General features: G+C 52.3%; 1 protein-coding gene and 1 long non-coding RNA gene across 3 annotated transcripts in view; both read left to right on the top strand.

Annotated features, from left to right (window-relative positions):
• The first annotated feature begins 304 nt into the window (after positions 1-304).
• On the top strand, positions 305-8662 carry LOC122913789. Of its 2 annotated transcripts, XR_006385741.1 has the most exons (5): positions 305-490; positions 2721-2824; positions 7172-7261; positions 8001-8167; positions 8606-8662. It is a non-coding gene; the product is annotated as an uncharacterized LOC122913789 (long non-coding RNA). The 2 variants fall into 2 exon arrangements; XR_006385742.1 differs by having other exon boundaries at positions 8001-8662.
• A 2951-nt stretch (positions 8663-11613) lies between these two features.
• SLC6A2 (solute carrier family 6 member 2) overlaps positions 11614-26710 on the top strand; it is a 43155-nt gene continuing 28058 nt past the window's right edge. Inside the window, exons 1-3 of the mRNA XM_044260418.1 lie at positions 11614-11960; positions 23251-23382; positions 25235-25472. Coding sequence (XP_044116353.1) covers positions 11687-11960; positions 23251-23382; positions 25235-25472 — 644 coding nt within the window. The 5' untranslated portion in view covers positions 11614-11686. The remainder of the gene's footprint in view (positions 11961-23250; positions 23383-25234; positions 25473-26710) is intronic.

Raw genomic sequence — 26710 nt, 5'->3', positions numbered from 1 at the left:
AGCTCACCCCCGACATACACGCACACGGAAGGGGTTCAGTGGGAGGGGTGGGGCAGAGTCGGGGCTGAACGAAGCCACCGCCCACTCCTACCTGTGGGCCGTGTGGACGGGCCACGGAGTCACCTCACCGGGAGAGTGGCACATTGTAGGGTTAGCAAGTATGTTTTTGCGCCCCTTGGAACAAGAAAGAATGGCCTAATGCTGACCTCTCTTGGACTCTGTCAGCACCCGGATCCAGCCGGTCTGGACCTTCTTGGCCAGCGTCCCCATCACAGCTTCCCTGTCCCCTGTCGCAAGCCCTCAGGGTGTGTCCGGTCTGATAAACACTCCACAGAGGGGCTGTGGGCTGTGAGAAGAGCCCTGGACCCTGTGTCAGGACCCAGGGTCTGGGTTCTTGTTCTGCCACCAACCTGTGTGACTTGGGAAGTAGGGGAGGCTACACGGAGGCAGCAAAAGAAGGGTTCTCCTTTGAGCCTCAGGAAGAGAGGAGGTAAGCAGGCTACAGGGCTAAGGAGGGGTAGCTTGGACAGGTGGGAGGGGCATGGGGTGGGGGCGGAGAGAAGCAAAACGGGACCGAGACAGGGTGGTGGGTGGGGTGGGAGTCGGGGACTGGGAAGAAGGACTGGAGAAGACAGTGGTTATGACAGACAGTGCTGGGGTGCAGACTGCATCTCAAAGGGGGCAAGGCCCTGCTGAGATGGGGAGCCCACATGGGGAGGGGGCAGCCAGGAGGTGGGGAGGACAAAGAAGGTGGGGGACCAGAGAAAGAGAGACTGAGCCACCAGAAAGAACAGTGATCGAGAGCGTGTGCCTTAGAGCCAGCCCAGACCTGGGTTCAAATCCCATCTTCTGTCCCATCCTCCCCATGTGCCATGCACAAGACCTCTAACCATGGGGGGCATTAAAAATGGGGATAATGATGGCAAGTATCATACGAACTAGTATGTGGTATTTAGGACCAGGACATGCCTGGGGAAGGAAGGATTGTCAAATTGGAGCAAGTACCCATGTGTCTTCAGTCTGTGCAGACACTGCTGACCGACTTTACCGTCCTGATGCTGTCATGCCTTTCAGCTACCCTGTGGTGTAAATACTATGGTGGCCTCCATTGTAGAAGAGAAGACAGGTGCATGTCAGCCCATGGGGACACAGCGAGAGGGCAACAGGGCCAGGATCTGAAGCCCCACTCAGTTAGTGTGAAAGTTGAGTGTCCCTGTGCTGGTTTATTTTATTTCAGAGGCCAGGGATTGGCCATCTCCTAAAAAACTAGAAGGTGGGGCACCTGGGTGGCTCAGTTGTTCAAGGTCGGGTCATGATCTCAGTGTCCTGGGACTCAGGGTGTTGTTGGGCTCCCTGCTCAGCAGGGCGTCTGCTTGTCCCTCTGCTTCTGTCCCTCCCTGACTCGTGGGTGCTCTCTCTCCTCTCTCTCTCTCAAATAAGTAAATAAAATCTTTAAAAAAAGAAAAAGTAGAAGGGGACAGTGATGGCATTTACCATGAAGAGGGGGAGAAAGTCACCGCCCTGAGCCAGGCTCCCTAGTTCCCCTGCCCTTTCCCTAAGACCGTCCAGCTTTCACCTTGGGGGTAGAGGGTAGAGAAGGAGGAGGACAGGTGTACTCTGTACGTGAACTATGGCCTGCACTGCCAACACTAACTGCCTTCAGGTTCCTGGGCACAAACGCAGAGAAAGACCAGAACCCTTAGCTTCGCGGTGGACAACCCCACGATGAGGCCTCACAATGACCACTTTGATGAGAGTGCTGTTCCCACCTCTGTCCCCTTGCCCATCCCTATCCCACCTGCTCTGGGGGCTTTGTGGCTGTTCCTAGTAATTCCACAACTGTCACCCCAAAGCTGAGCATGAAGCAGCTTTTCTCCTTTCCATCCCTAGAGGGCGCCCGTTCACCCCTCCCGGGGAACAGGCAGCTCTGCCTGGAAGCAGCTGTGCGCTGTTTGCTAAGTGTGGCCGGAGCAAAAGGAAGGCATACCAGTGTGAGACAAAGAAGGCACTCGGGCCAGGCAAATTACGTGTGTCACGCTCAGCCTGGGGCGGTGGTCATGAAACATGCCACTGGCCCTAGAATTCTATTTTTTAAAAAAATAGGAATTAAACACGCTATAAAGATGCAGATCCTGGGTCCTCACTGTAGATGGACTGAATCCAAATTTCTGGGATGGGACCAAGGAATCTGCCCTTTGAGCAATCGGCTAGACTAGTGTGATCTGCGATCTGGGAAAGGGGGCAGAGAGGATCAGCCTCTAGGAAGAAGCAGTGAACTTCGGGGACCTGGCTACAGCTGGCATCACGGAATCCTGATAAACAAGTCTCTTCCAATAGTGTTCTCAAAGTGCTTGTTGTTGGTTCTTTTACTGGTCAGGTGTGTCACCTCCATTTTACAGATGGAAAAACTGAGGCTCAGAAACCAAAGTCCCTCAGCACGCACGGGGTGAGGCCAGGTTTGAACCCACCCAACTCTTTCTAAAAACAATTTCCCATTCTGTACTCATAATTGTTATATCAAGCTGTATCTGCTCTGCCATCCCAGTCCTGGAATGGGAAGTCTGATAAACTTAACTTAAAATTCTGGAGAAGAACCTTACCTCCCACAGACATAGAGAAATTAAACTTTTTGAAACAACAGCAAGAAGAGATTACCCATTATGCAGTAATCTCTGCTCTAAGTGCTCTGCATATATCTATTCCTTTAATCTTCTTGACAGTTCTGTTGGCGGGCGCTGTTGCCATCACCATTGTACCCATTTTACAGATGAAGAAACTGAGACACACAGAGAAGTGGGGGAACGTGGCCAAGATTTCACAGACAGTAAGTGGTGGAACCAGGATTAGTGCTCATGTCGTGGGGCCCTAAATCAATGCGTTTAGAGAGTTTACTATTCGGCATCTCCAGGCTGCTGAAAAAGCTGAACTTGGTCAGTTTCCCAGGAATGGATATCAGAGGGCCAGAAGGAGGAGCGGGAGGGAGGTGGGAGGTAGCTTCGAGATTGGGCTCTTATGTATTATTGGAAAAGAGAGCAGAGAGGCCAACAGGCAGTAATGTTGAGGGATTCTGGGATGGGTTTCATGCGGGAATCTGCAAATCCTCCTATGGTCTATTTAAAATGCTGTGTCTACTAAAGATGGAAAATATAAGGAGCTATGTGGATAGAAAGACTGAATACAGTAGACGTGTCAGTTCTCCCTAAACAGATCAGTAGATGTAGTGTAATCACAGCTGAAATTCCAATGGGATTTTTCAAGGAACCCAGCAAGCCGATTCTAAAATCTGTAAGGAATAACATTGCCAAGACACTCCTTTCTTTTTTTTTTCTTTTTTTAAAGATTTAATTTATTTATTTCAGAGAAAGAGAGTAAGAGAAAACACAAGCGGGGAAGAGGAAGAAGCAGACTCCCCACTGAGCAGGGTGCCCGACGTGGGGCTCGATCCCAGAACCCTGAGATCATGACCTAAGCCGAAGGCAGAGGCTTAACCCACTGAGCCACCCAGGTGCCCCCACCAAGACACTCCTGAAGAAAAGGAGCTGGAGAATCTTGCCCCATCAGTTAGAAAAACATGTTTTAAATCAACACTATTTGTTTTCCCAGCTTTGTTGAAGTATAATAGACAAAATTGTATATATTGAAAGTGTAAATGTGTTCATTTGATGTACATACACATCCCGATATGGTTATCATAATTAGGTTAATTAACATATCCATTACCTCATATAGGGTTTCCTTTTTGTGTGAGAACAAGACCTACTCCCTTCGCAAATTTCAAATATGTATTACACTGTTGTTAACGCTGGCCACCCGTCTGTACTTTGGATCCCCAGAACTTATGCATCTAATAATTGAAAGTTGGGATCTAGAAAGCAACATTAGTTAAAACATTGAAGGGAAATATGAAGGGAAAAACTGTCAAGTTTTAAGTTGTAATTTAGAAAAGTATCAGGCAGGGAAGGATTTCTTAAACAAAGCATAAATACATATGCCAAATAAAAGTTAAAGTAAGATCACACTAAGTCACATGAAAATGAATAACCTTTATTCATATACATAGAGAAAAGACATAATACTACCAATTAAAGATATTTGCAATATAACTGACAAATAGTCATGCCCAGAATATTAAGAAATTCTGGGCAATAAGAAAAGTTGAACAAGGGGCTCCTGGGTGGCTCAGTCAGTGAAGTGTCTGCCTTTGGTTCAGATCATGATCCCAGGGTCCTAGGATCACGTCCCGCATCAGGCTCCTTGCTCAGCAGGGGGTCTGAGTCTCCCTCTCCCTCTGCCCCTCCCACTTGCTCCTGCTCTCTCTCTCTGCCCCCTCAAATAAATAAAATCTTTAAAAAATTAAAATTAAAAAAAATTTTTAAAAATTACACAAACAACACATTACCATTTTACAGGAGATAAAGAAATACAATTGGCCAATATGTATATGAAAAAACGCTCTATGTCACAAGAAGTCAGGAAAAACTACCTTAAAGTCACAACCAAAGGAGCACAAAAATTAAAAGTTTAAATAACACCAAGCGTTAGGGAAGATGTAAAGATCTAAAGAAATTGGAAGTGAAGAAATAACTCTATGGGGAGATTTTTAATTGGTTCGACCATCTTAGAAAAGAGCTTGACATTCCTTGATAAAGCTAACCAAACACATACCCTACAAACCAGCAATTTGTTAAGCACAGAAGCTCTAGAAACTCTTGCCTACATGCAGAGGAACTATCTGTATGCAATTTTATAGGCGGTGTTGTTCAAATATAAAATAACTGGAAATAATCTAAATGTTCAACCATTGAATAAATACATGAATTAGTTATTACTCATAAAATAGAAAGAATATATGCAGCCATGAAAATGAATGAATGCCACTATCATGGGTGGGTCCCCAAAACATCACATGCAGCCAAAGAAGTCGCAAAACTATCCATAGTGTGTTTCCTTTTATATAAAGTTCAAAGAAGGACAAAATTATGTATTGTTAGGGAAGTATTGATAGGTGGTAAAGGAAGACAAAGAAATGATTAGTTGCTGAGCACAGGGTAGTGGTAACCTTGGAGTTGGGGAGAGCGGTGAAGGAGTGTGTTGAGGAAGGGAGACCCAAGGCCTGGTAGGGTACAGGAAATGCTCTATTTCTTACCCCACAAGGTGGGTTCTTACACGTTCATGTCATTAATATTATATAAACTGGAAACTGGTCCTACCTGCTTACTTCTTTAAGCATGATAAATTTCGGGGCACCTGGGTGGCTCAGTGGGTTAAAACCTCTGCCTTTGGCTCAGGTCATGATCCCAGGGTCCTGGGATCGAGCCCCACATCAGGCTCTCTGCTCAGTGGGGAGCCTGCTTCCTCCTGTCTCTCTGCCTGCCTCTCTGCCTACTTGTGATCTGTCAAATAAATAAATAAAAATCTTAAAAAAAAAAGCATGATAAATTTCACATGAAATTAAAAATGCAACATGTATGTGCCTATTTCTGGGAGAATCCAAGTTTCATCAGATTATCTAAGGAGTACCTGGTTTTCTATCAGAGGGCACCTGGGCATACAGGTTTCTGGGGGGGGAATCCCCCCTGCTCTGATATTCCCCAGAGAAGCAGAGTATCAGGCAGGGAAGGATTTCTTAAACAAAGCATAAATACATATGCCAAATAAAAGTTAAAGTAAGATCACACTAAGTCACATGAAAATGAATAACCTTTATTCATATACATAGAGAAAAGACATAATACTACCAATTAAAGATATTTGCAATATAACTGCAAATGGGCCAACCCGACTTGGGGTTGGGCCAACCCGACTATGGTTCTCCTGGTCAGCTGCTCCCTAGTCCCCTCTGCCCCGGAGATAGATACAAACTAAGTGTGAGTGCCCTTCTGCTGTACCTCACGTGACCACCTTAAGGCCGAAGGATGTATTAAGGTGCTCCTACAGTGGAGGGAGGGCCCTCTTTCCTCCTAAGAGACTGAATCCCTTCATCTTGTACCCCTCCTTCCATTTCTCCCTCCCCAGCTCCTCTCCTGACCTGCCTTCTTCTTCCTGGGGTCCATCCCCATGTCGCCATTGAACTTGCCCATGACCCCAAAGCCTGAAACAAGCACAGCAGGGGTCAGGACCCTGGGTGCTGACTCCCAGCCCAGGGCTGTTTCGGCTACACCACTTGCCCCTCCTGTTCTCACCCAGCCCCTCTGTCCTTGCCTGATTCCCGTCTCCCGGGGGCCACAAGGCTTTGTTGGGCTTGCGTAGGCAAGTCTATAAAAGGATGCATGTATTCAGTTTTATGCTGAATGAGATGAGAACATGAGAGAGAGGCACAGGATCTGAACTCATTCCCAAAAGTTCTAGCAGTTGCATAGAGCTTGACCTTCAGAGGCAAGGGGAGAGTTGGACGACCCTCAGAGACTGTGCAGTGATCCAGGTGAGAGATGGTAGCAGGCCAGGCTCCATGGAGATGGGGAGAAGTGAGGTGGCTCCGACCCACAGAGTTTGCAGTAGCATTGGACATGAAAGTATGAAAAAGAGGAGTCGAGGTCAACTCCAAGGTTTCTGGCTTGAGGAGCTAGAAAGAAGATGCCATCACTGGGAATGAGGGAGAACTAGGAGGAGTACATTTGTGGGGAGGTCAGGAAGGGGAGCTTAAGAAGTCTGTTTTGGACACAGTAAGTTCCAGATACCTTTTATCACTGGGTAGAGACGTGCAGTGTGTGGATGGACCCAGGATGTGAATGTGCAGGTCAGTGAAGGTTGGATGCCCTTAATGCTGGAGCCTGATTTGTGGTTTGTTAGGGCAGGAGCTCAGCAGAAAGGACTCTAAAGCCTGAGCCGCCTCTGGGTAAGCTGGTAGCCTCAAGGACCAGGGGGCTTTTTCAGGGGAGTTCAGCCTATGAGGGTCTTTTATTGAGGGGACTGTTACGCTATTTGTAAATGCAATAGAAGTTATACCAGGTCAGCTGCAAGAAAATAGAGAAAAGAAAAGAGAAGAACAAGGGGAGAGAGGAAGACAGGAAGGGAGGGAGGGAGGAAATCTATAGACAAACCTCTCCTCTTCTCTGACCTTAGTTCCCCCATCAGGGCAACATAGCACAGGTTCAGATAGTATCCTCAAGACACCCTCGGTACCCAACCCTTTCGATTCCAAATGTCCCCCAGCGTATCCTTTGTGTGTCAGGGTCTTGGCGTTGGCCGGGAGACGTCCAGAGCTGGACTGACAGCACCAACCATCACCTTGTGCCCATGGCCTGTGTCACCAAGTGCCATGGTAAGTGGAAGTGACGCCTCCCCAGAGATCAAGTTAGCTCTGATAATGCTCCAGCTGTCTGCCCACCCACTTGCCCTCAGGCCACCTGGAAGGGCAGAATGCAGGGTATGGAGAGAAGCCACATGGCCCCATGGCTCTTGGAGCGAGGGGCAGGGAGTCTGGGCCAGAAAGGGAGGGAGACGCCATGCCCTTCAGTCCAGGCCCAGCCTGGTGGTTCCACTGCTGTTCCCCAGAAGTCTCGGAAAGCACCCGGTGGAACTCTCTGGGCTTGCTGATTGGTACTCTGATGGCGTGCAGGAGTTGGGGGATGCCTCCCTCCATCCCTGTAGCAGACACTTCCAATGCCCCGCCCACACTGTTCCTGCCAATGCAGGCCCCACCACCAGCTTCCTACTGCCAGTACCTGGGATGCTGCTAGAAGCCTTTTCCTGGCAACGGGAGCATGCTCAGCCCACACACCAGGCAGGCTGGAAATGCTGGCAAGTTAGCACCCCCGGCACAGACTTAATGGATAAATATTCTAACCTCCTTGCCCAGGAATGGGACAACAGAGGCGGGCTCTATGCAGTCTCCCAGAGGTCCCCGGCAGGGCTGAACACCAACAGCCCACGGCTGTAACTGCTCCTTCACGTCCTCTCTGCTGGTTCCTTTTCCTTTCTTGCCTCCTGCCCCACTCCTATATAATTCCTCCAGGAATTACCTCCTAAATAAACTACTTGAATTCGAATCTTTCTTTCAGATTCTGCTTCTGGAGGAATTCAACATTAACAACACCAACCAAAGACAGCAAACCCAGCCAATGACTGAGATCTGTTCTAGTTCTGTTTTGTACACATTTCTAGAGCACAACCTATGTGACAGGATCTACTGGGTTCCGTCCTTATCCCTAGAAGGGAAATCACACAGGTAACTGTACTAGACAAATATACAAAGCAATATAAAGAAGAGGAGGTGGGGAGGCGGTGGTTATCAGGGAGTTTTACAATGGAGGTGACATCTGAGGTTTTGAAGGATGAATAGGAGCTCTCCAGGTAGACAAGCAGACTATGGGGACAGCATAGTTAAAAATCCAGAGATGTGAAAATGCACAAGATATCGAGGATACCACTAGTTGTTGAGTATCTCCCATGTTGCTAGAGAACAAAGTATATTTTTGTATCAAGTAAAGTGTTTGTAGGGAGAATGAGGAGAGAATTAGAATAGCAAGAGATGTGATTGAATAGACAGGCAGAATCTTGTCCATACTGCTGAAGGTGTTTAGATACTATCCTGAAAAGATCAGGGTGTTTTAAGAAATTGTGCATTATCTTTTTCTGATTGTATAATATCAAATGCTCATTGTAGACAAGTTGGCCGATAAAGAGAAGTATAAAGAAGAAAATAAAATTACCTTAAATCCAGGGTTAATGAAATCACATCGGTGTGTTGTCTCTTGGGGGAGACAGAAGAGGAGGCCGAAGAGTGAGGTGATCAGTCTGGAGTTTTAGAAAGAGCTCTGGCAGCTGGTGACCATCACGCGGCTGGAAAGATACTGGATGTGAGAGGAAAGTTGTTGCAGTGAGGGGCTGGGGATGCTGCAATGGTGGGGGGTTGGGGGGCGGAGGGAGGCGCGGCAGAGAAGGCTGGGGCTTCCTGTGGTGTTCAGAGGTGGGAGACTTGGGGCCAGTTGGGTGGGGTCAAAGCAGAGGAGGGAATCATGATCCCTAGAGAGATTCTGAGTGTCTTGACTCACCAATTGGTGGAAAGGGCAGGAGCTGGGAGCTGGGAGACCTGGGTTCTCATTTCAACTTTGTCATTTCCAACCCGTGGGACCTCTCGCAGTTCCCCTGAATCCTCAGAGACACGGTTCCCTGACCTGAAAAATGGAAAGATGATTTCATTTCTCTCTCTTACAGGCTTGTCAAAATAGCCCAGGGGGCGGGGGGGGGGCGTTGCTGCTGGTCAAAGGAAATTGACAACCTTGATGGATGGGAATCCATGGCTCCAGGCTCTCCTGAAACTTAGCCCAATCCTTCCCCTGACTTCTGCCTCTCTTCATCAACCCCCAGAAGGCCAGGGCAGACTCATCATCCACTAATTTTCCCTTCTTTTCTATATCTTTCACAGAAGATACTTGTCATGCTGGTCCTTCTGGCAAAAATGCTTTCAGTGCCCCCATGCACCAGCATGAATGCATTCAGTGTCTCTACTAATTGGTGCCTTAGTATGTTCCAGGTGTTAGGAACACAGAGGTGTTTAGGATAGTCAAGGTTCCTGCACTCACAGAGCTCATACACTACTCCAAGAGGAGACATATAATAAACAAATAAATGCATTTGTATTCTGGTGTAATGAAGGGAATAAAATAGGGTGATGTGTTAGAAAGTAGGGGTGTATTTTAGATTTGAGTGGTCAGAAAGGGACCACTAAACTAAGATCTGAACAACTCAGGCAGAGGAACCAGCAAGTGTCAAGGTCCTGGGGCGGGTTTGAGCTTGGACTGTTTAAAGAACAGAAAGGTCAGCATGTCTGGGTTTGTCAAAATTTCTGCCCATCCCCTTTACCTGTTGTCACCTCCGTGATGCCTTCTTGGATTACCTCTCCACCCCCATCCTTTACCTGCTAATTCAGCTCCAACCAGTTTTCATACCCCTGTAGTTGCAACCAATCCTGACCACACTGGGTGTTGATGGACTCTTTACACACCGGACCACTAACTCTTTGACAGCAGGAACTATCTCCATGGCTCCAGGAGCCCCCACTGTTTCTGCACACAGCAGGTGGTCATTTGATGAATGAAGAAATTAACCAACAGACAAACAAGTGAAGAAATGCATGAATACCAGGCCCAAATGGCTCACTCCTTTACTTGCTTAAATGCTGCCTTCTCAAATTCCCTGACCAAACTGCTTCCCCCTTTCCCCCCAACACACCACCCCACAACACTTTCCCAGGCTCACTTTTCTCTTTGCCCATATCCCCATCCCACACACCCTACAATGTGTTTATTTATTATGCTTCTTGTTTTCCCGCAGGACGGAATGCAAAGTCCATCCTGCCAGGGATTTTTCCATAAATTGTGCAGAAAGTCTCCTAAGAGCCTAAAGCAGTGGCTGGCACATAGCAGGCATATGGACGCATGGGTAAATTAGTAAAGTTCTCAGCCTTATGGAACAGGAGTCACACCTGCAAATCTGTGTAACAAACCGAGGAGGTCAGGGCTGGGGTGTGACCTTCCAGTCCCCAGCCAGCCAAGGGGCCCCCAGCAGGTTTGCTGACCTAGGTAGGCATCAAGCAGAACATGCCCACTTTGTTGATGGAGAAACTCCGCAGGGTAGTTTAAGTGGCCTGTGGCAGATGACAGAGCTGGTACCGACTCCGGTCATTTGCTCTCCCTGGTCTTTTCCCGGGCCCCTCTCAGACGCGACTCTGACCCCAGTTCTGGGCGTCTCCCTCTCTTCCCGTTTTGGGAAGTCAGAGCCCGGTGCCCCCGGGAGCTGTGTCTGGCGCGCGGGTGCGTGCTGGGAAGACAGCGGGCGCCCGGGTCCCCGAGTCGCCCCCCGAGCCCGCGCCGCGCCCCCGCCCCTGCCCAGCCCCGGCCGCGCTGTCAGTCCGCATTAGCGCTAACAGGCTCCAGACAGAGCGGGCTCCGCGCGGGCTTAATGCAATAGGCGCGTTACCTGGGGCGCAGGCTACATTACCAGCCCGGCCCCCACCCGGCGCGGACAGAACCAGCCAGCCCGCGCCCCGCCGGCCGCCCCGTGCCTCCCGCGCTACCCGGGCCGCGCCCGAGCGCCACGCGGCGGAGCCCAGCCCCGGCCCGCGCCCCACAGCCCGCGGCGGCCAGGCGGGGCACCCGGGATCGCTGCGCTGCCGGACACGTGAGTGAGCCCTGCGCGCCGTCTGGCCGAGGTGTTCCGGGGAGGCCCCGGCTGCGTGCGCAGAGCGAGAGCGCCCGCGAGTTTGACGTGCAGAGAGGTGAGTGTCCGGGGAGGCTCCTGGGGCTGCTGGAGGCGGCACCCATCCGAGCTGGGGGACAGGAAGCTGCAAACGGCACTTGTAGGGTCCCCGCCCCTGGGAAACCTCAGCCTCCGCGTGTCCCAGCCCCATCATTTAGGGGCGAGAGGGAGCGGGCGAATGAGGGAAGCGCTGCGGGGTCCTGGGCCGGACCCAGGGGGCGGACAGGGTCAGTCTCCACCTTCAGTACCGTCTCAGCTCCTCGCACCACTCCTACTGTTTCAATTTTTTCCCCAACAGACGCGCTCCCGTTTTGGAGAACCCCGCGTCCTCCCAGTGTGCGCTGGCCGCTGTGTCTCCGCGCTCCCGGGAGGTCTCAGGAGGCGCAAGCAGGGCGGGATGGCCTAGTGACCGCATCTTTTCCTTCCATCCGCGCAGAGCCTCGGCGTGCTCCCAGTGCCGTTGACGTTCCCCTCGCCAACCGCACTCATGCTTTTGGCGCGGATGAAGCCGCAGGTGCAGCCTGAGAGCAGCGGGGCGGACCCGGGGCCCGAGCAGCCCATGCAAGGGCGCAAAGCCGCGGAGCTGCTGGTGGTGAAAGAGCGCAACGGCGTCCAGTGTCTCCTGGCGTCCCGCGCTGGCGACGAGCAGCCCCGGGAGACCTGGGGCAAGAAGATCGACTTCCTGCTGTCGGTGATAGGCTTCGCGGTGGACCTCGCCAACGTGTGGCGCTTCCCCTACCTCTGCTACAAGAACGGTGGTGGTGAGCCCCTTGATGGGCTGGGGGTGTGGACTTGGGAGGCTCCCTGTCCTCAGCGGTGGCTGGGAGAGGGGCCGGGATGGAGGAGCTGGGACGCGCGGGAGTAGAGGCAGCACGCGAGCGAGCCTGGAGCGCAGCAAGGGTCTGGTCAGGGCTCCTGGAAAAAGTAGTGCAGTTCCCGGTGGAAAAGGGAAGTGGAGGCTTGCTGCTGGACAGTAATAGACGCATGGGTGGAAGGACAGAAACTGGGACCCTACATTGGGTGAGAAGCATTGATCTTTTGATGGTTCACAGGAAGAGAGGCAGAGATCTGGAGAGCTCTGGAAGGGGCACCAGAAGTGCACGGAATGTGACAACCAGGCACACAGGGACCCTAATTCCAGCACTCTGACCCTTGGGACAGGGACCTCTGGGCCAAAAGGGAAGAGAGGATGGGGGCTCTCTGAAGGCCCCTGGGGGGGGGGCCCTGCACTCTTGGGGACAAAGACTCTAGAACAGAGACACACATAGAGAAGCTAGTGTCAGAAGGAACTCCTCTCTCAGGATGGGGGTTGTGTTGCTGGAGGCACCAGAGTGCACAGACTAGGTAGTATGGCCTGATCCTCGAGGCAGGACGCCCCGCTGATATGGATGAAACCTTTACCTCCTGGAGTCCTGGCCATGATGAAGGGTGGAGTGGAAGAGGGGCCTGGAGAAAACTCCAGTGGAAACAGTCAGGCTCTTTCCCCATCCTGAGCCCAGTGACAGATAACCTACCTGCCTGGGATGCAAGTCAAGATGGCCCAGTCCAAGGGCAGAGCCCTGGAAAAGGGGGACTGGGGGGGCAGGACACAAGGTCTTAAGACCCCAGCTCCTGCTTAGTGCCCAAACCACCCCAGTCCTGTGTCCCTTGCTAGAATGAGTTCAGGCGTTCCCTGGGAAAATGATCGGGAGGAAGAAGTTGGCAAAGAGGGTCCCGCTCTGGAAACTTCTCTCTATCCACGGGGTCATCCTGCCTGGTGGGAGCTCTAGCTCATGACTCTGAATGGCCAGAGGCAGGCAGGGGGAGGGTTTGGAGCCAGGTAGAGGGAAAGCTCGTGACCGGTCCCATCGAGTCTGGGAGCCAGCTGTTGGCTTCAGCGTTTGCTCTGGACCTTCACTCTGGTGGAGACGTGGGAAAGGGTAATGCTCTTCCATGGTTGGCTACTGTAGACTTTCCAGAGTCTCTGGTTGGCTAAGAGAATTCAGGCCCTTTGGACCCAGGGAGGGAGGAAAGGCAGATTCTGTGTGTTTTTAGTGGGTGGAGAGATGACGAATGAAAGATGGACTCTGAGATGAACCATCCGGCATGTCCTCAGGGGCCATCCAAGACTGTGTGTCCCTACACAGCAGGAGGCCCTCTCATGCATCAGCAATAATTCTTGGCTTCTTCCCGACGTGAAGCACAGTGCTCGGTTCCATAGGGACCCCCTACATGTATTCCTCACCACTTCTGCCTGCCAGGGGCTTTCGTTATCTAAAGTGTCGTGCCACTACACGCCATTTCCCATTATAAGTGTTGGTTGAAACTAAAAGTCCCCCAAATGGTCAGTTGGACACATCGGTTAGATGAATATTCTTGAACTTCCACTGACACTGCACTCCCGCAGCCATTGCCACCAGCTGTGAACGCCTGCTGCATGCACGGTGATACACGGGGAGGGGGGAGCACACAAACTCAGCCACTTTGCCACAGGTTCCAATTTTTAGGCAAACTGGGTGGGAATCTCCCTCTCCTTGGTCCGCTAACCCTGCGTAGCACGCACCTGAGCTGTTCAGTTATTTATCGCTCTGTGTGGTTGTCACCCAAACAGATGGGGGGTCAGGGCACACCGAGAGCATAGACTGGCTTTTTCCTGCTTCTATTCCAAAGGCTCAAAATAAGGTCCAGATCCTAGGAATGTGGTAGAAGGTACCCAACAGACTTCTATTGAATGAGTAAATGAATGGAATGATCAGACAGCGGGAACTCCCGCTGGCAGTAACTGACCAAGAGAGGGAGTTCATGCTGGTCGGATGGGGCCGGCAGGCTAGAGGTCCAGGGACCTTGACTGTGGAGTCCCAGGTTCCGACTTCTGCCAGCCGGGCTTGGGGTGACCTCTCCTGCCTCAGTGTCTTCATCTGTCAAGTGGAAAGAATGGTTTTCACCTCAGAGGGTGAGGACAGGATCGTGTGATACAAGGCTCGTGGAGAGCTGGACAGGGAGGATGGCCCCTGGTAAAGGTAGCTTCTGCTGTTCCTTAACCACAGTTTGATGATGTGGGAAACGGATGGGAGAGGTGACAAGTGCTCTAAAGGCCTGAGGAGGGGCTGCTTGGGAAAGCCAGGGAGGTGGACAGTCCTCAGAGCTCAGCCCCGCGGAATGGGAAGTGCATGGATAAGCCTTGAGACAGTAGGAGGCATCCTTGTTGTTCGAGAATGCACATGAGATCATCTCAGAGACTAGGAGTGCGGGCTGGCAGGAGGGCAAGCCAGCAGAGATAAGGGCAGAGAGGCATGCCAGGGCCCAGCCCTGGAGACCTTGAGTGCCAGACTAAGGGGTGGGAAAGTTGTACCAGTGAATTTCCATTACTGGCCACCATGTCCATGGTTGACCCAAGGAAGCCGTGCAGCCTCTCCCTCCATTTCAGACTCGATGGCAGCTCCTCTTCTCAACTACCTCCTAGCCCTCTGGGGGAGCTCAGCTTGGCCCCTTTGGAGTTTCATCCCTTCTGAGCTCTCCTGGCTGCTCCTTGGGCATCCGTTCTTAACCATAATTCAGAGATGGGCCAGCAGGTTGGCAGGTGGGTCTCCTGTTATTGTGGAAGCAGCCCAAAGACCCAAGTTTGAATCCCAGCTCTGTTTCCTGGGTGTGGCCCAGCCCCTCTCTCAGCCCAAGTTCCCCATTACAGAGGGAGAGGAGCCTCGATGACCCCCCCCCCCAAGACCTATCCTTCTGCGATGACCTGGCTCAGCATTACACCCAAGCCAGGATGCCCCCTGCTCTGTTATTTACTAGCCCAGGTGATCTTCTGGTGCCAGTCTGAACATGGTAACCTCCACATTTGGCTGTGCACGCTGGCATACATTGGAGCATATTGTGAAATGACAAAGGTGCCAATTGTTTCGGCCCCCGGCTAATACTTTCTGAATAAATTCCTGGGAACGATCAGCCTGTCTGAACATCTTCCCAGAGGCCAGCTGCAGGGACGCACACGTGTGGGAGGCTACCAACAGGGGAAGCCAGTCTTGGAAATTCTCAGAGAGACAGTGTGAGGACATGGGGGCTATTTTCAGGGGGCTAGAATCTCCCCTGCACCTGTGGTCTTGGGCCTGGCCTGAGCTGGTCCCCGGGGAGGTGTGGACAGACTGTCTGGGTCTCTGCGTCAGCCTTCCTTGCCAGGAAAGGGGTCTTGCAAAGGCTGCTTCTGTTTGAGATGAGTCCTGTGCTGTCACACATGGTCTCTGGGCTCAGACACACCCAGGTTTGAATCTGAGCCCAACACTTCCTGGAAATGGAGCCCTGGACTCATCCTCTCCAGGCCTCAGTTTCCTTGTGCAGAGAAGGAGAAAGCGTCTACCTTCCGGCAGGATGATGATGTCCATGACATAAGCAAAACTCTCAAAATAGTGTCTGGCACATAGAAGGGGCCAGTAAATGGACCTCTTCCTGTTGTTGGTAGTGTTTGTTGATTTTTAACTACAGGCTAGACCCGGGAGTACGGTATGGTCCTGAGTTTTGAAGGAACAGAATCGATTCTAGGAGGAGATTAAGGAAGGGGATTCAGGCTGGACAGCAGGCACGCCTCAGCCCAGGGAATCAAGAATCAAGAGCCAGGCTCCGCTCTGGGTTCTGAGAGTGTAACCTCCCCCCACTGTTCTTTGCTCACCTGGAAGATGGGGATTAACATTTCTGCACTGGACATGTTGTTCTGGTCCCGAATAGGGTTCTTCTCCCTTCCTTAGTACACTGAGGGTCTCAGGTACCCATAGCTTATATGGGAGTGGGAACCCTCTTGGCCAAAATATCTGGGCTTCTGGAGGATGAATGTGAAATGGTGGCTGGTGCTGAGGTCAGAGGTTTGTAAACTCGGTGCCCTCACATCCAGCCTGCCTACAGGAGTCCACCTACACCCTGGGCTTGCCAAGCCTGGCACGGATCGTTCAGCTCAAGTGCACGGGGCCTACTAGTTGGTTCTCATTAGGGACTAGAGCTGAGTCTGGAACCTGGGGTCATCAGCATGAATGAGGCTCATTGCTCTGATCTAGCCAAAAAGGTCTAAAGAAGAAGCTGTTTCTAGTAAGATGGGATTTCACGGGGATAAATGTTACACCCTTTCCTGTGGTCCCAGACCCAACTGCCCAAGTAAGGATTAGGTCACAGTACAAGTGGAGGAAGGCCCTGAGGCTTTCATTAGCTGCACCCTCCACATGAATCACCGCTGGGAGCCACTTTCTGCACGAGAAAGCATTTCCAACATGCCCACCATATGCCGGGAACACAGAGATGAGCGAAAGACAATTCCCCATAGTCTAGGGCAGCTATCCTAGAAGTCAACGTCATCTTGGATTCTGTTATTGGAAGTCTTATATCCCAAATGGGGGAGATGAGTTCCACTGTTCTTTGTGGGCAGCATTTCCTTCCAGAATGTAGTTCTCAGCATCCAGCATCCAGCATCCTTTTTTGTTCATTTTCAAGAGACCAGGACCGAGACTGGGAAACCTCAACCTTCAAGGAGCTCTAGGGAAAGCCCAGCTTCATTAATAAAAACCAGGTCAGATCCTGTAAAGGTGATAGCGGAAGGAGAAATTTCATATGGGGAGGAGTAGCCCCAACTCCAGGTTTCCTGAATTGCACCCCCCAGAGCCCTCCTGAAAGGGGCCAGTGGTGTCCATCTATCAGGATGTGGGCATGTTTCCTTGCTGGGGGGTGTCCCCTGGTCTCAGAGCCAAGGTCAGCTCAGAGATCAGCTGGAATGTGTAGATCGCTCTGCGGGGAGCCTGATCCTGGAGCGGCAGGAGCGTCTGCAGGTGTGTGCACCCATGCTCCCGCCTGAAAGGCAGGAGTCCAGGGCTGCAAGACTCCACTGGGGGATCCTGAGGCCAGTGGGAAAGGGCCTACAGTGGTCCTTAAGGCCCCTAAAGAGAAGATAAGTCTGGGGAAGGAGGAACCACAAGGCGTCACCCCATGGTTCCAATACCCTACCCTGGACGGTGTCTGTGTTGACAAACTTGAAGATCTGGGCTTGGTTTAGTATAAGAACTGGAGGTTTTCCCTAGAGGAGTGACCACACGAAGCCAGCTGTTTAGCTGGCAAAGGCTCAGAGGGGATGTTCAGGCGAACACCCGGTGCGCAAAGCATCGCTTTAGACAAGACCAATCTGTTTTGTTCTTGGTGGCTCTCAGGCCAGAAGGAAGGCGGAAAGGGGAGGCTGTGGGGTAGGGATTGAGGGAAAGGGAAAAAGCAGTGCTGGCCAGATGGAGAGGTTGACCACCAGGTTCAGCAAAGCCTCAGCTGACCGTGGGGGAACTCGGAGACCAAGATGCCCCCCCCCCGGACTTGTCCTGAGTTGAGGTGAGGAGGCCAGGACTATGTCCCAACGGCAGCTGGTTAGTGGATACAGGTGCTTTGGGAAGGGGACATGGCCTTGGGTACAGTGGCTGTCTTCAACTGAGGCACTTGCCAGGGGCCTGATGCCTGAGGGCTGAGCAGTGCTAGCCGTGGGGGAGCAGGTCCCTCATTTCTGAGGGGCTTCTGTGGGAGCCCTTTGTGGTCATGCGCTGGCGGTGGCCTGGGAGAACCCTTGAACCCCTTGAACCCCATTCCTGCTTGTGGACCACACTCTTGTTTGAGTGCAGGGGAGCAGCCAGCCTCCCTTGGGACGGGGACACGAGGCGCCAAGGGACTGCCTCAAAGCCCCTCAGTGCTGGGGAGCCTCCAGCAGGCAGGCATTCAAGGTTGTGCTCTGGGAAGGACCCTCAACTCCCACGGGTGATGGTCTATGCGATTTCCGATTTGCAGAGGGGCGTTGCGCATGTGTGGCCCTGAGTGATGGCAGGGCACGATTCGCATGCTCAGAGCACCCCCTAAGTGCCAGGTACTTGCTTCTCCTCCATCATCGCCAGTTATCCCAGCAAACGGGTGACACGTAGCCTGTCCTCCGTGCTTTCCCATATGGGCCAGGACTCCAACTCTCCAGACCCCAGCTGGGGGCCCACCTGGAGTTAGCAGACCCCCCGGGTTCAGGCTCAGTCCCATAAGACCCCTCCCACTTCCGATGCCTGCCGATGCCACTTCTGCTGTCACCTGGTTCTCTGGTCAGGTGCAGTCATCGGCTACGCAGCTCCTAGAACTCTGGGAAGCATTGACATACGTTCTCCAGCCTGTGACAACGGGTATGCGAAAGGGTGCCAGGGAGAAGCCCGATGAGGAGGTCCGAGGGGCGAGGTCTGAAAGAGTTTCCAGGAGTTTCTGCCCTCCCGGAGTTGGGATGGGCCATCCTCCTGGCACGTGCGTGTGTTCATCAACCCGCAGGTTTTCTGAGTTCTGTAGCTCAGAGATCTTTATGGAAACTTCATCACAGGAGTGTCATTGATATGACGCTTCATCTCTAGCTCCGCTTTCTGTCCCAGAGGTTGGAGGCTGAGGGAGGCTGAAAGTTCCAAGCTTGTAATCAGGGTCTGGCCTTCCTGGGGACCAGGCCCCACCCAGGAGCTCCCCAAAAATTGTCTCATTAGAACCAAAGGTCCTCCTATCACCCGGAAAAACTCCAAGGGATTTAGGAGCTCCGTGTAAGGCATTCCTGTCATCCTCCCCCGCCTTTGCCCCCCCTCCCCGCAGAAAACTGAGAAGTTTTTAAGAGCTCTGTGTCAGGAACCTGGAGCAGAGACCAAATACCTTATGTCACAGGGGGTCTGCCCTGGGCCCTGTGCTTCAGAGAGCCCCATTTGGCCCTCCTCTCCTTCTCACTGAGGCCAGGGCTGAGAGATCCTCCCCCCATCCCACCACTCCAGGTACCCAGACCCTGGATTTCCCTGTAAAAATGCCCCAACCCCCTTCTGGGTCTTCGTGGACCTCCTAGCTCTCTCCTGTTGTGTTGTCTTGCTGCAGAGGCACAGGGCCCAGGTTCCAGGGGAGGCCGGGGGACCCGTTGTCTGCAGGAGTGTGGACAGAGCTTAGACATGTGGATGCAGGAGTCCACATGTGTGTGCAAAAGGTCTTGCATGTCATTGGACAGTGCTGAGGGGGAGAAGAAGGAGGGCGCGGGCAAATGCGGCTCCCCCTATGTTATCACGCACCTTGCAGAGCTATAGGAGGGCAGAGGAGCCTTGTAATAGAACCGTCATGAAAGTCTAGCTGTGGAGACAGAGCATGTTTGATTTAAAAGGCATGGCCTGATGTGTCGTGTTGATCTATACCCATGTGATCTATACATGTGGGTATAGATCTCCATGTATACTCTTGCCCCCGACCCCACCCATGCACCAGTAGGGAGCAGAACAGTCTCCTATAGAAATCTCACCCTCTCTCACACCTTATGTTTGCTATGCCTTTCAGCTGTTTGGGAAAGGGGCACAAATCTAAGTCTTGGCATGGACCAGGGTTTTCATGCAGATCTGGTAAGAGCTACAGGCAGTGACCATCCTTATCTGGGCTACAGGCACCCGGGAAATAGGTTTGTGGGTTTTCACTTCTTGGTATATCAAGGTGTGGCCAGAAGGCAGAGTTGGAGGAATCTGGCCCCCAGCAGGCTGGGAAGTAGATTCAGCTAGGTCTTAGAGGGCCCTCCTCTCCTTCCTGCAGCAACCCCCCTTATCACACTTTCCCCACCCTACTCCAAATCCCCAGCAAACCTGAGCCCTCCCACCTCTAGCTGAGCCCCCTGTAGGCATTCTCTCCACTTTCCTGAGCTCCTCCTCATTTGCCCTCCTCATCAGCCCCAGTGCTTCCCACTCGGAACTTAGTGACCATGGGGCTTCCCTACCTGAGGACTTTTCATTGGCACAGAAGATTCCAGAGCCTCTCTGTGACCAGTAGGGTTTCCTATGTAGTGGTGGAGTGTCAGGGAGTGTGCACTGGGCTAGAGGTGATGGGGCAGATGTTTTCCTTACGAAATTCATCCGAAGGCCAGATGACCTGTTTACAGCTGACAGTTATTTTCCCCATGTGTTTGTGGGTGTCAGTGCGAAGGAAGCTCGTGAGTGTACACAGGTGTGCATCTGTGTCCATGCATAGGTGCTGAAGGCTCAGGAGGCATGCCCTGTAGGCATTTCTCCAGGTCTGCACACCAGTACCTGCAAAGAGCATTCAAGAATCAAGACAGGATTGTGGGCTTGTGGTCCCTGAGGTTCTCTGCTCTTGGGGCCTCGTGCAAGGCTGTTTGCTGCGGATAGTACCATATATGAGTGTGTAGCAGGCCTGTGGGAGTGTAGTGGCATAGACCTTGCAGGACAGTAACTTCTAGAAAACGTGCAATCCAGCCTCAGTTTCCCAGGAGCTGCTGCAGGCCTATTTCTAAGAAAGGCCTCCTCAGCTTACCTCAGTCACCCTGGAAATCCCTTTCCCGCTTTTCAGCTCTGCCCCAGCTGCCTCCGGATCCTTCTGCAAAGGGGTTTGGGTCATCGAGCTGGTCAGTGTCTTCTTGGAGAAGAACGTACCAGCCACTAGGCAGCTTTCTGGGTTTTAGCCACACTCAGCTGTTCCATCATTCTGGAGTGTTCTCGGGCTGTTTGCTCCCAACTCAGTGACTGGTCCACATTAGACACATTCAGAGAGGAGCCTCGGGTCAGTGCAGACCCATCATCTTCCCTCCTTCTCTCTCTTGCTAGATTCCCAGCCAAGCACAAGAGAAAACACATCCCAGCCTAGGCAATCTCGTTGGCAGGTGCCACCCAGAGGTTTAAGAGTTGAGAAAACTCTCCCAGGTGAGACACCTGGTTATCTGGCTGACATTGCTTGTTCCCTTTTGTTATAGAAAAGAATGTCTTGTTGTCAGCAGCAAACCACAGGGCGGAGATCTAAGCTGTGATTCCCAACTTTTTCCTTCCCCACTGTCCCGTGGGCCACTGACTGTGGTCTTCAGACCTGCCCTGTTCAGCTGTCGGGTAGCTCTATTTCCCCTCCTCTCTGGCTGCGGTCTCCCAAGGGCAGTAGCGGGTGGCCACAGGCAGAGCGGGGCACAAAGAGATCCAGGTTGGAAGGCCAGCTGCCTATTTCCTAGTCTGGACAAGATACTGGTGACTCTCTCAGGGATGGCTTTACGTGAATAATTAGTATGTGGCTTACAGATGACAGGTGCTCACCAGTGTCACTGTCACCAGCTACCGCCATCAGCATCACTGCCCCCACTGGGATTGTTGTCCCACCGTGGACAGATGTGAGCTCAGGTGCTAGATCAGCCCTCTTTGTGTGGGAGAGGGGCAGGGGTAGAGTTCGACAGTAGGGACTGAGCAGGGCACGAGAGAGGTGGGCGTCTGGGCATTGCAGGGAAGTCAGGCGTGGAGCAGGGGAGAGAGGGTGGGTATGACCAACAGACTAGATGGTCTAAGCTGGCTCCAGACCCCCAGGGTCAGAACACAGAACACTCCCCTCTAAGAAGACCCTGTTCAGACTCATGGTCTTCGCTGAGGCTGGAATGTTCTGGAATCTGCAAAATATCTTGGGAATGGCTCTGGAGCTCTGAAGGCAGGCAGACCTTGACCCGAACCCCAGATCCACCCCTGACTGGCTGGGTGACTTTGGTCAAGTCACTTGATTTCCCTAGGTGCCACCTCAGATTTTTCTGGGTAAGGTAGATGGGATCCCATATGTCCAATGCCCAGTGCCGACTCGATACATAGGAGGTACTCACTTTCTGGCAGTTTCTTTCCTGTGCCCACCATGCTGGGCCATCTCTTGCTACAGCACTTCGTGCTTTGTCCTCTAGAGCCCTGGGCTTCCTCAGGAGAAACCCTGGGAAGAAAGTGGAGAATGACAGTCTGAGTCACTGGGCGCGTTTGACCCGGGGTGCCATGTGACTTTGCCGTAATCCTCTGTAAAATCGAGATGGTAATCATCTCTGCAGCTTAGCGCTGGTGTGAAGATGGAATAAGACCTTGCCTGGAAAGTGCCTGGAACGCAGCCCAGGACGTTCTAGTCCTCATGCTACCGTCAGGAAATATTTCCCAGTTTCTGCACTTTGCTAGTGTGGGTGGGCCAGAGAGCGTTTCGTTTCCAAGGTTACGGCATCTCAGCCAAAGGCCAGAGGCGGGGACGAGTGTGGATCTGGCCCATCCACCTCCAGCTGCGTCAGGAAAAGGAGTTGGCATTTTGCATCGGTCCCGCTTGTAGCTGGGGCTGACATGGCGCGTATCCCGGTGAGTCACCTCACGGCGTCAGAGACCCGTGAGCTCACCTCGTGGAGGGTCATCTCTGAAACTCGACTGTGGCTCATCCCACTGGGAACTCTCCCAGGGATGAGTCGTTGCCCCTTCCTTGGCAGGGGCCCCCATCTAGTTTCTGCTGTGCCCCAGGTGGGCTCCTTCCCTGGTCAGAGACTTGCTCCGGGGTTTGGTTCCCCTCAGCTGCCTGTCACAGGGGGAGTGAGCCTCATGGGTCCGAAAGACCTGAATGCGAATCCTGCTTCTGTCACTGACCAGCAACGCCAACAAGACCTGTTTCAACTCTGCCCTCAGTTTCCTCTGACATAGTGACATAGTGACCCTGTCTGATGATGTCTCATAGTGAAACTAAGAATCCAGTGAGATTGTGTTTGGGAAAGCCCCCTGGGAACTGAAAATGAGACAAATTAGAAACTCAGTCATAGGTGGGCACGTCTCTCTCCCTCTCTGATTGCCATTTTCTGACCTCTCCCAGGAGGCTTTGGGGCGATTGGCCTCCCCCAGAGCAACGGTTTGGGCAAGGAGATGTTCTGCGGTTGCAGGAATTGGGTAAAGGCTGTACCTCTTAGCATCCTCATGGCACACTCTGTGCATGGGTATCAAAGGCTGGAAGAATCCTGCAAGAAACAAGCCCATTCCACTTTGATGAAGCCAGATTTTACTGCTCAGCCCACAGAACCTCATTAGCATGACTGATGGTTCTTCTTGGTGCCCCCACAGTTGCCATCAGTGTGACGATCTGTATCCGTGGCTCTGTGTCACTGTATTTATGTGCCAAGCATCCCTGGGGAAGTGGCCAGGGACCTGGGAAACAAGAACCCTGAGTTCTGGAAATGTGGATCCAGGCACCCTGAGGGGCAGGCGTAAGGCTGGGCAGGGCTCCGGGGAAGTCACATGCTGCCTCTGTGTCCTCCAGGTGCCTTTCTGATTCCATACACACTGTTCCTCATCATCGCCGGGATGCCTCTGTTCTACATGGAATTGGCCCTGGGCCAGTACAACCGAGAAGGAGCGGCCACGGTGTGGAAGATATGCCCATTCTTCAAAGGTAAAGCGTGGGTCTGGGGGAGTTCAAGATCATCCACAAGATTGCCCTGGGGGCCCTTGGAGAAACTGCTCCAGAGGTGGGATCTGAAGTAGAGCGGCTCTCTGAGGCCAGTAGGCAGGGAGGTCAAGGGCACCCACTGTTCAGTGTTATAGGGAGAGCCTTGGGTGTGTCAGGAAGAGCTTAGCCTAGAAAGTCTAGACTCTTGGGGACCAGTCCCACTTCTACTGCTGAGTGGGCAGGGGGTGTCTGTTTTCCACGTGGGAAATTTTTATGGAAAGTCACAAGTACCCAGCTCCTCTCCACTCATGCTCTCATGGGAGAGATGTGGTAAGCTGCTCGTGGGCCTTTCCAGGCTCAGCTAGAAACCTGTCACACCATCTTGGATCCAGCAGCCACCCCTGACTGATCACAGCTGGGAGAGGGGAGGAGGCCTGCTTGCATTTGGGACTTGGAGCACATCTGGAGAAAGTAGCCGTAACAACTGGCCTTTCTTGGCTCCTGTACCTTGATGAGAAGGGCATGGAGTCAGAACTAGCGCCTCCCAAGCACTGATTAGTGACCAGGGCCCAGACGACATTAAGGCCGGTATGGTTCCCATACACCTCTTCTCAGTTTATATGTGTCTCGAACCCCCTTCCCAGACACAGGTTGGTGCAAGAGGCTTGTAAGACATGTGTATTGGTTAGTATTATTTAGTTTCCAGAAATCCCACTCAAAATGACTTTAATGTAGAAGAGAACTAATTGGCTTATGATACAGTAAAGTCTAAGAGTTTTGTTCCAGCTTCAGGTGCAGCTTGATCCAAGTGCTTGAATAAGATTATCTGGAATTTCTCTCCACCTCTGTCCATTTGAAGTCAGCATTAGCATCCATCTCAGGCATATTCTTCTCGGGTACCAGCAAAACTGGCCATCAGCAACAATTTGACCTCCTACCAAGTTTAACAGTGACACAATAAATAAAAAACACATTCTATCATCTTTAAAGTTCACAGAGAGGACTCTCATTGGTTTTACTTGAGTCATAGACCCATCTATCAACTCATCCTTGTGGCTCTGGGCTAGCAGAACTCTGAATGGCCAGGTCTGAGGCATGTGCCTATAGCTAAGCCAAGGATGTGAGGGATTAGCCTCAACCCAAACCTCACATACTAAGAATGCTTAAGGCAACTTCCTTAAAGCAATGCTGCACAGACAGAAAAAGAAACTCTGCCCTAGGCAAAAGCGTAGAACTAGCTAGCCCACGGGGAGCTTTGATACATTTAGGAGGGTGGCATTGGCACATGCACGAAGCAGATGGTTGAAAGTAGGGCCAGTACTAATCAGGGAGATTGTTTGGGGTTCCCCAGAAGCAGGTCCTGAGACAAGGATTTGTGTAGGGAGTTATTTTGGGAGGTGATTCTAGGAAGGACTGTTAGGGCACAGAGAATGCGAGTCAGCCAATAAAGGGTGTGTCATCAAGCCAGTTCCACTGTGCACCAGCGGCTCACCCCATGGGGAGAGAGTATTAGCGGATCTCACTGTTACTCCGCCCCAGGGGTGAGGGACCCGGGGTACTCACACTCCAATACCTCTGTCCACTCCAGTACTTACACTCTGGCTGCTCCCTGGGGGCAACGAGGACCTGGCACTCCTGGCCGGCCTGATGAGGAAGCCGAGGGGCCCTGGGGCAAGAGAGAGCACTCGGGCGAAGGGCTGGTGGGTTCCCAGGGTGTATGGGTGAGGCTGCCGAGAAGGAGAGGCAGAGGGGTTGGGTCATGCCGTGGTTGGAGCTGGCTCTCCAGGAGATGTGAGTGGCTCTGGGACGGGGCCAGGGGCAGCCCCCTCTTGACCTCGCTGTGCCCCCCCCACAGGAGTGGGCTATGCCGTGATCCTCATCGCCATCTACGTTGGTTTCTACTACAACGTCATCATCGCTTGGTCGCTCTACTACCTCTTCTCCTCCTTCACCCTCAAGCTGCCTTGGACTGACTGCGGCCATTCCTGGAACAGCCCCAATTGCACCGACCCCAAGCTCCTCAACAGCTCCGTGCTGGGCAACCACACCAAGTACTCCAAGTACAAGTTCACGCCCGCAGCAGAGTTCTATGAGTAAGTCATCGGCCGCGTGTCCTACTCACACGGGCACACCAACCCCTGTACTGGGCCGGACCTGGGCCCAAGGCTAAGGAAACACCCTGAGACAGAAGGGGACACCCCAGCCGTGGTGTGTGGGATGCGTTGGGCAGCCAGCACCTGCTGGGAGCTGAGGATCCGGCCATGGACGGGACAGTGACCGACCCTGGGTTCTGGCAGGGGACAGCAGGGCTGGGGAGAAGTGCCCAGGTCGGCAGGCAGGAAAGCAAGAAAGTTTGAGAGAGTCGATGTGCCCTTCGGGAAATGAAACACATTTTCGGGAGTGTAAGTGCTCTTAAGGAACCAAAACCAGGTATGTGGTAAACAGAGATGGTTGGGGAGGTGAAGGGGAAGGAGCATTTGCTCCTGTGGTCTGGGAGGGCTTCTCTGAGGAGGTGACAAGAGAACAGATGAAGCCAGCCAAGGGAACATCTAAAAAGGCTCAGCCGATGGCGCTGTAGCTCGAACCCCAGTGGAACGGATCCCGAAGCTGTCACTTGGGGATTCCGGCCGGGCCAGGAGCTGGAGCTGGTGTGTGAAATTTGGGAGGCGGGAGGCAAGTCAACCGTGAGCAGCTTGGGGGAAGCATTTGGACCGTGTGTGCATGAGAGTCACTGACTGGTGATAGAAGACAGAACATCTTTTTTTAAAAGTCACTTTAGATACTGACATCATTTTAGACACAAAAAGTTATAAAAGTAACCCCTGAAACTCTCCTATGCCCTCCACCGACCTGACACCTTATAGAACCAGAATGACGGGAGTGAAATCAGAAAATGAATGTTCCTGTGCTATTAATTCACCTGCTACAGAACTTTTTTTTTTTTTTTAATTCATCCGTTTTCCCACTCGTGTCCTTTTCTAGCCCAGGATCTGCTTCCCCTTAGTCTCCAGACTGTGGGAATTCTTTGGTCTTTCCTTGAGTGTCGTGACCATGACCCTTATGAAGAGTAGCGGTCAGTGATTCTATAAAGGCGCCCTCCGTGTAGACTGGTTTGCTGTTTTCTCCTGGTTCAACTGAGCTTAGGCATTTTGGACGAGAATCCCGGAGGGAAGATGCTGCGTCCTTCCCGGAGCTGAATGCTGGGGCGGCGTGGGGGTACGTGATGCCAGTCTCTCCTTATCAGGGACGTTAACCGTGATTGCTTGGCTAAGATGGGAGCAGCCAGCTTCCTTCTGGGTGGAGACAGCATTATTTCTTTTGTCATCCACAA

The sequence above is a fragment of the Neovison vison genome, chromosome 7, assembly GCF_020171115.1.
Source record: "Neovison vison isolate M4711 chromosome 7, ASM_NN_V1, whole genome shotgun sequence".
Classification (NCBI taxonomy): Eukaryota; Metazoa; Chordata; class Mammalia; order Carnivora; family Mustelidae; genus Neogale; species Neogale vison.
Note: the sequence above shows the minus strand (reverse complement) of the source record. Positions and strands in the feature narration are given on the sequence as shown.